Source organism: Somniosus microcephalus, chromosome 13, assembly GCF_052327205.1.
Source record: "Somniosus microcephalus isolate GS21.2 chromosome 13, FLI_Smic_1.0, whole genome shotgun sequence".
Classification (NCBI taxonomy): Eukaryota; Metazoa; Chordata; class Chondrichthyes; order Squaliformes; family Somniosidae; genus Somniosus; species Somniosus microcephalus.
In genome coordinates this window covers 17,679,293-17,695,150 of record NC_140999.1, presented here as the reverse complement: position 1 = coordinate 17,695,150, position 15,858 = coordinate 17,679,293, and the positions used below count along the sequence as shown (strand labels likewise).

The following is a 15,858-nucleotide window of genomic DNA, read 5'->3' as shown; positions in this document are numbered from 1 at the left end:
TGCCTTTCGATCTATTTCATTTCCTTTCCAGTTTTGAAGAAGGGTTTCGACCCGAAACGTCGACTCTAATTTCTCTCCACAGATGTTGCCTGGCCTGCTGAGTTTTTCCAGCATTTTCTGTTGTTATTTCATACTCCCATGTGTTCATCAACACCTTCAATTCATCTGCCTTACTCGCAAGACTCCTTGCATTAAAATAAATGCCATCCAGCCTTGCCATACTCCCTTGTGCCATTACATATTTGCTCTGCCTTCCAGGCTGACTTGTTTTTTCCTCTCTATTTGGCTGTGCATCACCCCTACTATATCTCCACTCCGTATCTCATCTCCCTACCAAGTTAGTTTAAACCCCCCCTCCCCCCAACAGTACTAGCAAACCTCCCCGTGAGGATGTTGGTCCCGTGGAGAGTATTCCATCACACTCCTTACTTGTGCATTGTAGATGGTGGAAAGGCTTTGGGAAGTCAGGAGGTGAGACACTCGCCGCAGAATACCTAGCCTCTAACCTGCTCTTGTTGCCACAGTATTTATGTGGCTAGTCCAGTTAAGTTTCTGGTCAATGGTGACCCCCAGGATGTTGATGGTAGGGGATTCGGCGATGGTAATGCTGTTGAATGTCAAGGGGAGGTGGTTAGACTCTCGCTTGTTGGAGATAGTCATTGCCTGGCACTTCTGTGGTGTGAATGCTACCTGCCACTTATCAGCCCAAGCCTGAACGTCGTCCCAGTCTTGTTGCATGCGGGCATGGACTGCTTCATTGTCTGAAGAGTTGTGAATGGCGCTGAACACTGTGCCGTCATCAGCGAACATCCCCATTTCTGACCTTATGTTGGAGGGAAGGTCATTGATGAAGCAGCTGAAGATGGTTGGGCCTCGGACACTGCCCTGAGGAACTCCTGCAGCGATGACCTGGGGGTATGAGGATTGACCTTCAATCACCACAACCATCTTCCTTTGTGCTAGGTATGACTCCAGCCAGTGGAGCATTTTCCCCCCGATTCCCATTGACTTCAGTTTTACTAGGGCTCCTTGATGCCACACTCGGTCAAATGCTGCCTTGATGTCAAGGGCAGCCATTCTCACCTCACCTCTGGAATTCAGCTCCTTTGTCCATGTTTGGACCAAGGCTGTAATGAGGTCGGGAGCCGAGTGGTCTTGGTCTTTAGCAATGAGACCAAGGCACGTGCACATTCCGAGAGATGGATGAGTAAATCGTTTAATTCATCCTTATTGTGGCCACTGGTCTCTTCACTATCTAGGGTTTAAATGCCACAAATTCCATCTTTATAGAATCATAGAATCATAGAATGGTTACAGCACAGAAGGAGGCCATTCGACCCATCAAGCCCATGCCGGCTCTCTGCAAGAGCACTTCAGCTAGTCCCACTCCCCCGCCCTTTCCCCCGTAGCCCTGCAATTTTTTTTCCTTCAGTACTTATCCAATTCCAATTTTGAAAGCCATGATTGAATTTGCCTCCACCACCCTCTCAGGCTGTGCATTCCAGATCTGAACCACTCGCTGCGTAAAAAAGGTTTTCCTCGTGTCGCCTTTGGTTCTTCTGGTCCTCGACCCTTCCGCCTTAAGTGTTTTTTTTAAGAGGTCAAGTTTTCTTTCTTGAAGGCACAGGATATGATGTATCTGTAAAGAATGATCTTTTCCTTTAGGTGGGGCGGCGGTGGGGGCGGGGGTCATTGTACTTTTGGCACAGCTGGCCTATAGAATATTGTTTCCCCTTTTCCACCAGCATCTTTGTCCCAACTAGCAGAGCTATTTTAGTATGTGACTGTCACTTCATCACAGGATGATGTCAGCCTTAACTTCCCATTAATTCTCCATGGTGCCTAACTGAGGCTTGACTTTCTATGGGCTGGAATAGGAAATTTCCAGATTTCAGTTACAATTATAACCGCATGAGTCACGTGTGAACAGTAACGAGTAGGAAATAGTTAATTATCCACCGGTCATCACAAACAAATCCTTCAGGAAACTATTCATTGTTTAGCAAGGTTATCAGAATTCACATTATATTTAACTAGAGCCTTTTGTGACTGAGCAGGCTATTCATATTTCCCTCAGCTACAGTAAACACCCCCTAATGCAGTTCCTCACAATGTCTTCACCAAGTGGGGTTGTGCTAATTTAGGCAAAATAAATGTAAATATGTGTGTCCATCAGGGTGAGGAGAGCCTTTGATGGTGAGGAAAAGAACACACTTCCATTATTGGCACACAGTGTAACTATAGAATTGCATAGGATATATGGCACAAAAACAAGCCATTCATCCCAACCAGTCCATGCCGGTGTTTATGCTCCACTCGAGCCTCCTCCCATCCTTCATCATCTAACTCTATCAGCATAACCCTCTATTCCCTTCTCCCTCATATGCTTATCTAGCTTCCCCTTAAATGCATCTATACTATTCGTCTCATCCACTCCCTGTGGTAGCGAGCTCCACATTCTCACCACTCTCTGGGTAAAGAAGTTTCTTCTGAATGCCCTATTGGATTTCTTGGTGACTATCTTATATTGATGGCCTCTAGATTTGCTCTTCCCCACAAGTGGAAACATTTTCTCTGTATCCACTCTATCAAAACCTTTCAGAATTTTAAAGACCTCTATTAGGTCACCCCTCAGCCTTTTCTTTTCAAGAGAAAAGAGACCCAGCCTATTCATCCTTTCCTGATAGGTACAGGTCGAGTGTCCCAAATCCGGAGTTCCAGAATCCAGACTCCAGGACGATTGGTGGCAGGGGTCCGGAATCCGTAAAATGTTCCAGAATCCGGACACCCTGAGGGAGGCTTACCAAAAACCGGAACCTGGGCCCAGGTATTTCCGGACTCGGAACGTGTTTCTGATGTCCGAAGTCTGGAAATATCGCAACCTGGGCTCGGGTGTTTCCGGACTTCGGACATCAGAAACACATTCCGAAGTCCAGAAAAACCCGAAAACCGGCTCGGCCTCGGTTCCGACGTTACCAGATTTGGGACGTTCTACCTGTGTAACCTCGCAGTTCTGGTATCACCCTTGTAAATCCTTTTTGCACCATCTCCAGTGCCTCAATATCCTTTTATAATATGGTGGCCAGAACTGTACACAATACTCCAAGTATGGTCTAACCAAGGTTCGATACAAGTTTAGCATAACTTCTCTACTTTTCAATTCTATCCCTCCAGAAATAATCCCTATCAATAAATTATGAAGTACTCCCAGTTCAAATGCAACACAGACATAGAAACACAGAAGATAGGAGCAGGAATAGGCCATTCGGCCCCTCGAGCCTGCTCCGCCATTCAATGAGATCATGGCTGATCATCCAAATTCAGTACGCTGTTCCTGCCTTCTCTCCATATCCCTTGATCCCTTTAGCCTTAAGAAATATATCCAACTCCTTCTTGAATATATTTAATGAATTGGCCTCGACTGCCTTCTTTGGCAGAGAATTCCATAGGTTCACCACTCTGGGTGAAGAAATTCCTCCTCATCTCTGTCCTAAATGGCTTACCCCTTATCCTTAGACTGTGACCCCTGGTTCTGGACTCCCCGACCATCGGGAACATCCTTCCAGCATCTAGTCTGTCTAGTCCTGTTAGAATTTTATAAGTTTCGATGAGATCCCCTCTCGTTCTTCTAAACTCCAACAAGTACAAGCCCAATCGACCCAATCTCTCCTCATATGTCATTCCTGCCATCCCAGGTATCAGCCTGATTAATCTTCGCTGCACTCCTTCCATGACAAGAACATCCTTCCTCAGATAAGGCGACCAAAACTGCACACAATACTCAAGATGTGGCCTCACCAAGGCCCTGTACAACTGCAGCAAGACATCCTTGTTCCTGTACTGAAACCCTCTCACTACGAAGGCCAACATACCATTTGCCTGCTGCGCCTGCATGCTTACTTTCAGCGACTGGTGCACAAGGACGCCCAGGTCTCGTTGCACTTCCCCTTCTCCCAATCTATTGCCATTCAGATAATAATCTACCTTCCTGTTTTTGACACCAAAGTGGATAACCTCGCATTTATCCACGTTATATTGCATCTGCCATGCTTCTGCCCAATCACCCAACCTATCCAAATCATACTGGAGTTTCTCTGCATCCTCCTCACAGCACACACGCCCACCCAGCTTTGTGTCGTCTGCAAACTTGGAGATATTACATCTAGTTCCCTCGTCCAGATCATTAATATATATGATAGCAAAATACTGCAGATGTTGGAAATCCGAAATAACAACAGAAAATGCTGGAAAAACTCAGCAAGTCAGGCAACATCCGTGGAGAGAAATTTGAGTTGACGTTTCGGGTTTGACCCTTCTTCAAAACTGGAGAGAAAAGGAACTAGATCGAAGGCAGGGCTGCGATCGGACAAAAGAATAAAAGAACCAAAAGAAGTAAAAGAGATTAGAAGCTAGACGAGATGGTAATAGGCTGTGATTAGGTGTAAAGTGTACTGGCAGGGCAAAAGATAGCTGCCAGGTGTGAGAGAGAAACAAAAGGAAAGGGGGGGGGGGGGGGGGGAAAGGAAAGGAGTGGAAAAATATAAGTGAAAATGAAATAGGGGCCGAGGTTATGATCTGAAATTGTTGAACTCGATATTGAGACCGGAAGGCTGCAGACTGCCTAATCGGAAGATGAGGTGCCAGTACACTTTACACCTAATCACAGCCTATTACCATCTCGTCTAGCTTCTAATCTCTTTTACTTCTTTTGGTTCTTTTATTCTTTTGTCCGATCGCAGCCCTGCCTTCGATCTAGTTCCTTTTCTCTCCAGTTTTGAAGAAGGGTCAAACCCGAAACGTCAACTCAAATTTCTCTCCACGGATGTTGCCTGACTTGCTGAGTTTTTCCAGCATTTTCTGTTTTCATTAATATATATTGTGAATAGCTGGGGTCCAAGGACCGATCCCTGCAGTACCCCACCAGTCACTGCCTGCCACTCGGCAAAAGAGCCATTTATTCCAACTCTTTGCTTTCTGTCTGCCAACCAGTTCTCTATCCAAGTCAATACCTTGCCCCCAATCCCATGTGCCTTAATTTTACACGCTAATCTCTTATGCGGGACCTTATCGAAAGCCTTTTGAAAATCCAAATACACCACATCCACTGGTTCTCCCTTATCTATTTTACCAGTTACATCCTCAAAAATTCCAGTAGATTAGTCAAGCATGATTTACCTTTTGTAAAGCCATGTTGACTTTGTCCGATCCGTTCACTTTTTCCAAGTGCTCTGCTATTACATCCTTTATAGTGGACTCTAGCATTTTCCCCACTACCGATGTCAGGTTTACCGGTCTGTAATTCCCTGTTTTCTCTCTACCACCCTTTTTGAACAGTGGGGTAACATTAGCTACCCGCCAATCCATGGGTACTGTTCCAGAATCTATCGAATTTTGGAAGATGACCAACAATGCATCTACTATTTCTAGGGCCACTTCCTTAAGTACCCTAGGATGTAGATTGTCAGGCCCTGGGGATTTATCGGCCCTCAATCCCATCAATTTCCCTAACACCATTTCCCTACAAATACTGATTTCTATCAGTTCCTCCCTTTCATTAGACCCTATGTTCCCCGATATCTTTTGGAGGTTATTTGTGTCCTCCTTTGTGAAGACAGAAGCAAAGTATGTATTTAATTGGTCTGCCATTTCTTTGTTCCCCATTATAAATTCCCCTGATTCTGACTGCAAGGGACCTACGCTTGACTTCACCGATCTTTTTCTCTTCATATATCTATAAAAGCTTTTACAGTCAGTTTTTATGTTCCCTGCAAGCTTACTCTCATACTCTTTTTTCCCCCTCTTAATTAATCCCTTTGTCCTCCTTTGTTGGATCCTAAACTGCTCCCAATCCTCAGGTTTACTGCTTTTTCTGGCCAATTTATATGTCCTCTCCTTGGATCTTATGTTATCCCTAATTTCCCTTGTTAGCCACGGTTGAGTCACCTTTTTTGTTTTATTTTTATGCCAAACTGGGATGAACAAATTCTGTAGTTCATCCATGCAATCTTTAAATGTTTGCCATTGCCCATCCACTGTCAACCCTTTGACTGACATTCCCCAATCAATCCTACCCAACTCATGCCTCATACCATTGTAGTTTCCTTTATTTAAATTCAGGACCCTAGTCTCTGAATCAACTACTTCACTCTCCATTTTAATGAGGAATTCGATCATATTGGGGCAGAAATTTGGGTCGGGGGCTTGCCGCGCGTGCAAGCCCCCGATCTGCACTTACCCAACGCGCCTGCCGTTCACCTCCAGGGACGCCTGGAATTCCTTTTTGAAACAGAAGAATCCTGGGCAGCGTCTGACGTCACGCCGCCCAGGAGTGCAGCCAGCGCGAAGCCTGTAGCGCGCAGTGCAACTGAGACACGCCCCTTGAGGTCTCAGTTTAATAGGACACGCCCCCAATGTTTCTCACAAGCTGAAAAGCATTTTTACATACAGAGCAGCATTTCAAATAGGTTTTTGGTATTTTTATGAAGCTTTTGGTAACTTTTATAAACTTTTAAAAACGTTTACATTATTTTGAAGAATCTGAAGTCGTTTTAAACAGAATTAAAGCAATTTAAAGACTTTTAAAAGCCCTGAAAGAATTTTTTCATTCCATTTATTTATTTAGCAACGTCGTCATCATACATGTCTTCACACTGTTCCCTTTGGGGAACTGTATGAAGTGGTGGAAGGATTTATGGCTGTGATTAACGCTCATTCCGTGACCATAACCATCTTTGAACCAGCCATTAGGGTGGTTAGTCCTATGGCGGGAGGGTTTTACGGGCTCCCACAACCTATACGAGGAGGGGGGGCCACCCACACCCACGGACGCAAATATCCCACTGGATGTCAACCCAGAATTTAGAGCCGGAGCTCCGACTCCACTTGCCGGGACTGTCTGGGGCGGGGTTCGAAACCCTACCCCGTCTGGCCCAGCGGCGGGGATCCTACCGCTATGCCAAAGGCCCACTCCGATTAGCAACGTGAAATGGCTGGAATGAGCACAATTCACGGCATTAAAAGAACTCACAATTGAACTGATGATGACCTCAGCAATCTCCTCAACGAGGTGGAGGCGCAGCGCCTGCTCATCATTGGTAATGAGAAGTCAAAGGCACCGCAAAAAGGACAGATGATAGCTTGGTCTTTCAAGTGGCAGCATAGGGCTCCAGTCACGGGGAGGGAAAAGGCGCAGGAAACGTATGGGTGTCACCTTTTGCGCGGAGTGGGCCTTTTGCGTAGCGGTAAGCATCCCCGCCGCTGGGCCAGAAGGAGTAGGGTTTCAAACCCCGCTCCAGACAGTCCCGGCAAGTGGAATCGGAGCTCCAACTATAAATTCTGGGTGGACATCCAGCGGGATACTTGCGTCCGCGGGTGTGGGTGGCCCCCCCCCCCTCAGATGGGTTGTGGGAGCCCGTAAAACCCTCACGCCATAGGACTAACCACCCTAATGGCTGGTATGAAGATGGTTATGGTCACGGAAGGAGCGTTAACGTGGCCAGAAATCCTTCCACCACTTCATACAGTTCCCGAAAGGGAACAGTGTGAGGATACGTACGACGGTGACCTCTTGCGCAATGCACCTCCTTGGACCCTCAGTCGCAGATGCGAGGGGGAAAATCGTGCAATTGTTAAATTTTTCATTTTATTGACATGTAAAATGTTGGCCCAGTAATTCCGTTCCAAACGCGTGAGTACGGTCGAGGTACTCACGCGTCTGGCTGGAGGAAATGCCGGTTTTCAGCATGCACAGCGCATGCAGGGAAAACCGGCATTTCCTGTCCTCTGAACAAAGGGGTTCAGAGGCAGAACGCGTGTGACTGCACAGGCAGCGCGTGCGCAGTAAAATTCGCCGGTTTCATTCATGCTTTCAGTGAGGTTAAGTCCTTACAACTTACACATGAAAAAAGCATGAGTACAGTTGCTCCAGAGGCTGCGGAGGAAGATATATTTTATCGTGGAGCTTCTGAAGGGCAATATTTTTGTTTGGGAAAGGGAGGAAAGTTATTTTAAGAAATGCTGAGGTAAGTTTTAAAGTTTATTTTTGTTTTTTAAAACGGGTTTTCAGTACTGTAGGTAGAAGGAGCAATTGTGGCTATGTGAATTGAATTTGCTGTGTTTATTAAATGTGAAAATGACTCCAACATTTTTAAGAAAGAAACTTTTCATCAGTAATATATTCTTTTAAGTAATTATGTATGTATGTCTGTATATATTCCTTTGCGTATATTTATGTATATATTCCTTTACTTATGTGTATGAATGTATGTATTTAATTATGACTTTCAGAGAAAGTAACTTATTGGAAAATCATAATTAAATACATACATTCATACACATAAGTAAAGGAATATATACATATACGTAAAGGAATATATACGGACATACATACATAATTACTTAAAAGAATATATTACTGATGAAAAGTTTCTTTCTTAAAAATGTTGGAAATGTTACATTACTCATTTTAGAACAGTCATTTTCACATTTAATAAACACAACAAATTCAATTCACACAGCCACAATTGCTCCTTCTACCTACAGTACTGAAAACCGGTTTAAAAAAAAAAATTAAACTTTAAAACTTACCTCATCATTTCTTAAAATAACTTTCCTCCCTTTCCCAAACAAAAATATTGCCTTTCAGAAGCTCCACGATAAAATATATCTTCCTCCGCAGCCTCTGGAGCAACTTTACACATGCTTTTTTCATGTGTAAGTTGTAAGGAATTAACCTCACTGAATCCATGAATGAAATCGACGAAGTTCACTGCGCACGCGCTGCCTGTGCAGTCGCACGCGCTGTGCCTCTGAACCCCTTCGTTCAGAGGACAGGAAATGCCGGTTTTCTCCGCATGCGCTGTGCATGCTGAAAACCGGCATTTCCTCCGGCCAGACGCGTGAGTACCCCGACCGTACTCACGCATTTGTAACGGAATTACTGGGCCAATAAGATCGCTCTGACCCAAGGGGCCTCGTACAACAAGATTGCTAATTAATCCTTTCTCATTACATAATACCCAGTCTAAGATGGCCTGATCTCTAGTTAGTTCCTCGACATATTGGTCCAGGAAACCATCCCATATACACTCCAGGAATTCCTCCTCCACAGTATTGTTACTAATTTGGTTAGCCTAATCTATATGTAGATTAAAGTCACCCATGATAACTGCTGTGCTCTTATTGCACGCTTCTCTAATTTCCCGTTTAATAATAGATACAGAATAAACCTCCATCTACTTTGACAAAACCACAAGCTTACCCCAATCTCAGATGCATGCCTAACCCAATCTCAGATGCATGTCTACCCCAATCTCAGATGAATGTCTACCCTAATCTCAGATTAATGTCTACCCCAATCTCAGATGAATGCCTACCCCAATCTCAGATGAATGCCCCCCCCCAATCTCAGATGCATGTCTACCCCAATCTCAGATGAATGCCTAACCCAATCTCAGATGAATGCCTACCCCAATCTCGGATGAATGTCTACCCCAATCTCAGATGAATGCCTACCCCAATCTCAGATGAATGCCTACCCCAATCTCAGATGCATGTCTACCCCAATCTCAGATGAATGCCTACCCCAATCTCAGATGCATGTCTTCCCCAATCTCAGATGAATGCCTACCCCAATCTCAGATGAATGCCTACCCCAATCTCAGATGAATGCCTACCCCAATCTCAGATGAATGCCTACCCCAATCTCAGATGAATGTCTACCCCAATCTCAGATGAATGCCTACCCCAATCTCAGATGAATGCCTACACCAATCTCAGATGCATGTCTACCCCAATCTTAGGTGAATGCCTACCCCAATCTCAGATGAATGCCTACCCCAATCTCAGATGAATGCCTACCCCAATCTCAGATGAATGCCTACCCCAATCTCAGATGAATGCCTAACCCTACCACCCATCAGTTTGGGATGGACTCAATCCCACATCCTAGAGGTGAGAAGAGGACAGAGTCTAAGCTCATGACACCAATCAGTCTTTTTGCCTTTTTATGCATTTTACTTCATCAGCATAGTGTGCTTCTTAGATTCTTAGGTATCCATGACGATTCAACAACTCGAGTTCCAGAATGACCAACAGGGATAGAGGCCAACCTAGAAGAGATAACTACCTCTTTACCATGGCTAAATCCCCTCGCTCCCTTCCCTATTTAGATTTAATTTAGATTTAGCCCCTCTAAAGGCAGTCTTTACCCCTTCTGCTTTACAAAAATCTGAGCACTACTAATGGTATCTATGAGGAGCCACATATTCCACACTAGTGAATGCTATTAAGAAGTTTTTATTATCCAATGCTGTGTTCAGGGTGCTCATTATTACTCAGGATTAAGTAAGAATCTGTTTACCTGTACTTAATAATTCCTGAATCTGTTCAAACAGGCAATCTTCATGGGGGAACAGAAGCCCTGGAACATAGCAATGAGTATCGAACACAATGCACTACTTAGTAGAGTCATTAGATCATTAAAGAGTCTTGGTGTATTGTGATGTTATTTCCATTTTTGGGTACACCTTCTGGCATTGATAATGGCCTGGGTTCACTAGTCCAGGTAGATACAGAATGAGGCAATAGTGTGTTAGCATTAGCACTGAGAAGACCCAGTCAATACTGTGTTGAGAAAGATGGATCATGTTTTTGCTCACCCACCACTACTCTAGAGAGGTTATAAACTCTCAATCTTTTTAGCCAGTAAATATCTGATCTATACTGGCACAAACAAGTGGTGAAGGTGGTCGGAGGGACTGGTAGAAAAGTGAGAATCCTCCAAGAAAACTCAGCCCTACTTGTTCATCATTGGTAACTGCAGTATTCTATGAAGTCGAGATTGTCCCAGCGTTACATTGTAGCCCTGTTTGACAGAGTAAGTCCATCACTCAGTCTTGGCTATGGAAAGTCAGAAGCAGTACAGACAGGGACAGCCGGACCATGCCAGCATCCACAACACCAGAGAAATATTGTCTAGCTGTCAGTCCTCTAAAAACATTAATAGCAAAGCAGCATCACCAGTGTTGTCCAAGTAGCCGATCGTCACAGGTGAGCAACTGACCTTAAATGCTGATGAAGGGTCATCGACCTGAAACGTTAACTCTGTTTCCCTCTCCACGATGCTGCCTGACCTGCTGAGTGTTTTCAGCATTTTCTGTTGTTATTTCGGATTTCCAGCATCCGCAGTATTTTGCTATTGATCTTAAAACGCTGATGGCTTATTTGTCCATGTGAGCCATCAGAGTCTGGCTATGCCCTCGCCCACACATTGCCTGCAGGGGTAGCTGGGCACTAAGCAGGAGAAGGATCCCTGACCAACTGTGGCCCTGCACTATTACCCTGACTGAAATCAGTTACCTACACAGCCCTGAATCTAAGCTGCCAGCTTCCGCATCTGTATGGCTCAGTGACACACAACGCAGCCCAGTTACAAGTTAAGCACCCGAGAAGGGACATTTTAGGTTAGCATATACTGATGCTAGTCTGGCCATGCAAATGGAGGGCGGGGAAGGAGGGAAGAGCAAGCACAGTCTTCAGGTGAAAGCAGATTAGGTGAGGGATAATTGGATTGAGAAAGAAAGACTTGCACAGACATCTCAAAGCACTTACAGCCAATGAAGTACTTTTTGAAGTGGAGTCATTGCTGTAATGTGGGAAACGCGGCAGCCAATTTGCACACAGGAAACTCCCACAAACAGCAATGTGATAATGACCAGATAATCTGTTTTTGTTATAGTTGGTTGAGGGATAAATATTGGCCAGGACACCAGGGATAACTCGCCTGCTCTTCTTCGAAATATTGCCACGGGATCTTTTACGTTCACCTGTGAGAGCAGGTGGGGGGCCTCAATTTAACGTCTCATCTCAAAAACGGCACCTCCAACAGTGCAGCACTCCCTCAGCATTGCACTGGCGTATCAGCCCAGATTTATGTGCTGGGGTCCCTGAAGTGGGACGTAAACCCACAAACCTTCTGACTCAGAGGCGAGTAGCGCTATCAACTGAGTCACAGCTGACCCTGTTCCGACACTGAGATCTGCAAACATTATTCAGTCCCCATTTTAAAGCCATACATTCTTTGTATTATTTTTATATAATATACCTATGGCATTTTTTGGAACCGGTAGTGTTGATTAGACCATAAAAGATTCCCTACAGGACAGGCTGAGGAATTGGGCAATGCAAAACTGAGGTGGTATATCACCATTAGTGGAAGGATACAATTATAACATGGCAAACGTACATAACTGTGCACATAGAGAATTATAGTGGAGAGAAATTGATGCAGAAAATGCAGGCAGACGTTTATTCTACAGCAAGTACTGCTTCAAACACACCCGGCAGTCATCAATAAAGCAACCTTTATTTTTTTTTTAAACCCCACACAATTAGACTTTGAACTGCATTTTAAGTGTATAAGCATTCACACGTTGTAAACCACGTCACTGCGCGACGCAAATAATGCTTATTGCCACCGTCTGAAGGGTTGTGGACGTTTTCTTAAAAGTTTCTTTTTGGGGGAGGGGGAATGCTGAACGAAAAAAAAAACGCGGACAGCGAAAATAATTTGAGGAGTGTCGCCTTCGCGCGATCAGACAATTGCCACCAAGTGAAAAAACTTGGCTCCTGTGGAGAGGAGCCTGCATCTCTGCCAGGGTCTGGTCTGGTCTGGAGCCCTGCCGTCAATTGTCTTTCCCCACGCTGGATCGGAGCAAGAGCGATTGGGTTTCAACTGAAGTTTCATCAATCCATTAATTCGTGTGGGGTGTTTTTTTTGGGGGGTGGTGGTGTAGAAGGGATGCAAGGAGAACAAAAGCTTGCCAGGAAGGGCAACGTGAGCCTGGTCCTGCCCCGCCCTGAAATGTGCAATCCAACCCCCGCCCCGTGAAACTGACCAACGGAGCCGGGAGCAGGAAGAACAGAGCGAACCGGGAAAAGTCCAAACTAGTCTCTGGGATTGCAGATCGAGACAGGTACTTAGATTCCGGAAGAACTCGAAATTCAGGTTGCTGGTTCTTTTTTTGGTGTGTATGTGTTGTTGTACGATCTGGAAGCTGTGTTACACCTTTTAAGTCTCTTGTATGTGTTTTTTTTAATTATATATATATATATGTGTGTGTAAAAACAAAATAGCTTCAAGGAAGACCAGCGAGAATTTCAAAAGTTTTCAACGCAAGATGTTCGAAAAAAGAAATATTTTCGTGCTGGTGGATGTGCTGTGTGTGATTGTGGGTAAGTGTCTCTTAAAGTTCCTTTGCTCTTTCTATCGCTTTGCAACTTTTTCCCCTTTGCTGGTAACTTCTGAAACCACCTTATCTACGGAAAATATGTAACCTTTACCGCCCCTGAACGACTTAATGCGTCTGCATTTTTTCGTTTTGGTGTTCGCCTTTTTTTTTTGCTTTTGCAAGTTTGACTCAAACGATTGAGCCGGTTGTGGGCGCTCCGTGTAAGGATTCAATAAAGATGCTAAAGTGGTGAATATAAAAAGTATTTCTGATTCCCCGCCTCCTCTTCCAACAGAAGGGAGTTTAGGCGGAGTGCCTCCACATGTGTTGTTTAAAGGTACATTCGCACACTGAAGGAGTGCTGGAGATGGGAGGTCCACGGTGCTCCTGCTTTCGGCAGTACTTTGTAAGCGAAAGGATCCACCGGCACGGACAGACCCGTGTGTTTTGCAAGCTGCCACGGGGTCCTCCATTCAAACAACGGGGCTGGGTTTCAAAGCAAAATGCTGCAAATCTGACATAAAAACAGAAAATGCTGGAAATAGTCAGCAAGTCAGGCAGCATCTGAAGAGAGAGAAACAGAGTTAATGTTTCAGGTGGACGACCTTTCGACAGAACGACGTGGATTTCCTTATGTTTAGCTATGACAATTTGATATATGTATGTAGGTAGGTAGAGTCGGGTCACTGGCCTTAAGCCGCTTTGATACTGGCACGTTTTTAAAAGTTGCCCTATATATTATAATAGTGACTACACTTCAAAAATATTTCATTGGCTGTAAAATGCTTTGGGGATGCCCTAAGGATGTGAAAGGTGCTAGACAAATGCACGTACTTCATTGGATTCCTGGAGAGTGGTGTCCATGAACACAGGTGTTTGCACTACTGAATCTGGCTTCATTGTGATCCATGATAGAATTATGGACTGGTGGGAAACCAGATCTATGATCCTGTCATCAGGAACGGCCTTCCCAATGCTGGTCGCTGGAATCTGATCTGCACAAGTGCCTGGATAATTGAATGGGTGCAGCAATGCCAGCTAAAACAATGCAAGGCGTTCACAGGTGTCCTTTTGAGTATCCTGTTCTCTTCTTTTCCCCCCCCCCCCCCAAATGTCCCTTGAATGACTAAAATTGACCTTAAGTATGACAAAGGTATTTCTATCTAGCAAGAGACATTTTCCTTTTTATGTATTCATTCTTGGGATATGGGTGTCGCTAGCATAGCCAGCGTTTATTGCCCATCCCTAGTTGGCCTTGGAAAGGTGGTGGAGCGCTGCTGCAGTCCATGTGGTGAAGGTACTCCCTCAGCGCTGTTGGGCAGGGAGTTCCAGGATTCCGACCCTGAGATGATGAAGGATCGGCGATATATGTCCAAGTTGGGATGGTGCGGGATTTGGAGGGCAACTTGGAGGTGGTGGTGTTCCTATGCACCTGCTGCCCTTGTCCTGCTAGGTGGTGGAGGTCGTGAGTTTGGGTAGTGCTGTCGAAGAAGCCTTGGCGAGTTGCTGCAGTGCACCCGGTAGATAATACGCACTGCAGCCACGGTGCGCCGGTGGTGAATGGGCTGCCGATCAAGCGGACTGCTTTGCCCTGGATGGTGTTGAGCTTTTTAAGTGTTGTTGCAGCTGCACTCACCAAGGCAAATAGAGTATTCCATCACACTCCTGATCTGTGCCTTTTTAATTTAGCCTATTTTCCCTTTGTGGCATTTTGGATTTTTGCCTGAAGCTGCAGCAGATCAGCCAATAATAATACTTAATAGTGGCCACAACTATTTATTACATCAATGTTATTGAACACATGTTTACTATTGGGACCAGGATTGCAATCCAACCTTCATAGCTCGTTAATCTAGGATAGCGCAGTGCGCCATGTTTTCTGCCCGTTGAATGTAAATATAAGTGTTAATGAACGTCTAGCTCCATGTCCGGTCACTGCTGGGCTTTGGGTTTGAACCCCACACAGACAGATGGGATGAGAGTCTCCTGCTCTTGGTGTTTATAAAACCTCCGAGTGAAACCAAGGGTTGGCTAGCTCGGTCCAGTTACTGATGAGTAGAGTTTGGCAATTTCATCCACTGGGAGTGGAGAATTCAGGTTTGTGCAGGAGGGGGGGTTGAGATTTGAGGTTAATGGCACTTTTCTGGGGAAGCTGTATCTTTCAGCTGGCTGTGCTATACCTAACCTCAGAGTGTTCCATGCTATACAGCCCGCTGGGAGTTGAAACCTCTATAATGGCGGAGCAGGCTCGACGGGCCAAATGGCCTACTCCTGCTCCTATTTTTCTATGTTTCTATAATGGCCAATATTGATGTGTCTAGCATCAAGTGTGTGTGTGTGTGTGTGGTGGGGGGTGGAGAAGTTCATCTGCTTCAAGAGACTGCCTGCGTCCTCGAGTAACCTCACAGAAGTATCTCTTGTCAGTAGATCTTTCACAAGGGTTTATCTGTAAGAATTTTCTGACTCAGTTAGTTGCTGCAGATCAAAAATGGCCCACAAATTCCCAGTTTCACCCACAAAGATTAGGAATGGAATCATTTAATTGCTGGTGTAAGAGGGGTTGAGATTGGAGGGTTGTGGTGGGTAATGACACAACTAGCTGTGTTATACTTGACCTCCAGAGTATTTG

General features: G+C 45.0%; 1 protein-coding gene across 7 annotated transcripts in view; it reads left to right on the top strand.

Moving 5' to 3' along the window:
- Positions 1-12,466: 12,466 nt before the first annotated feature.
- The window catches only part of LOC147108098 (phospholipid phosphatase 2-like), a 104,576-nt gene continuing 101,184 nt past the window's right edge, over positions 12,467-15,858 (top strand). The window contains exons 1-2 of one of the 7 annotated variants that reach the window (XM_086004580.1): positions 12,467-12,974; positions 13,135-13,233. In XM_086004580.1, coding sequence (XP_085860706.1) covers positions 13,179-13,233 — 55 coding nt within the window. In that variant the 5' untranslated portion in view covers positions 12,467-12,974; positions 13,135-13,178. The other 6 variants (XM_086004582.1, XM_086004579.1, XM_086004584.1 and 3 more) reach the window with 6 other exon arrangements.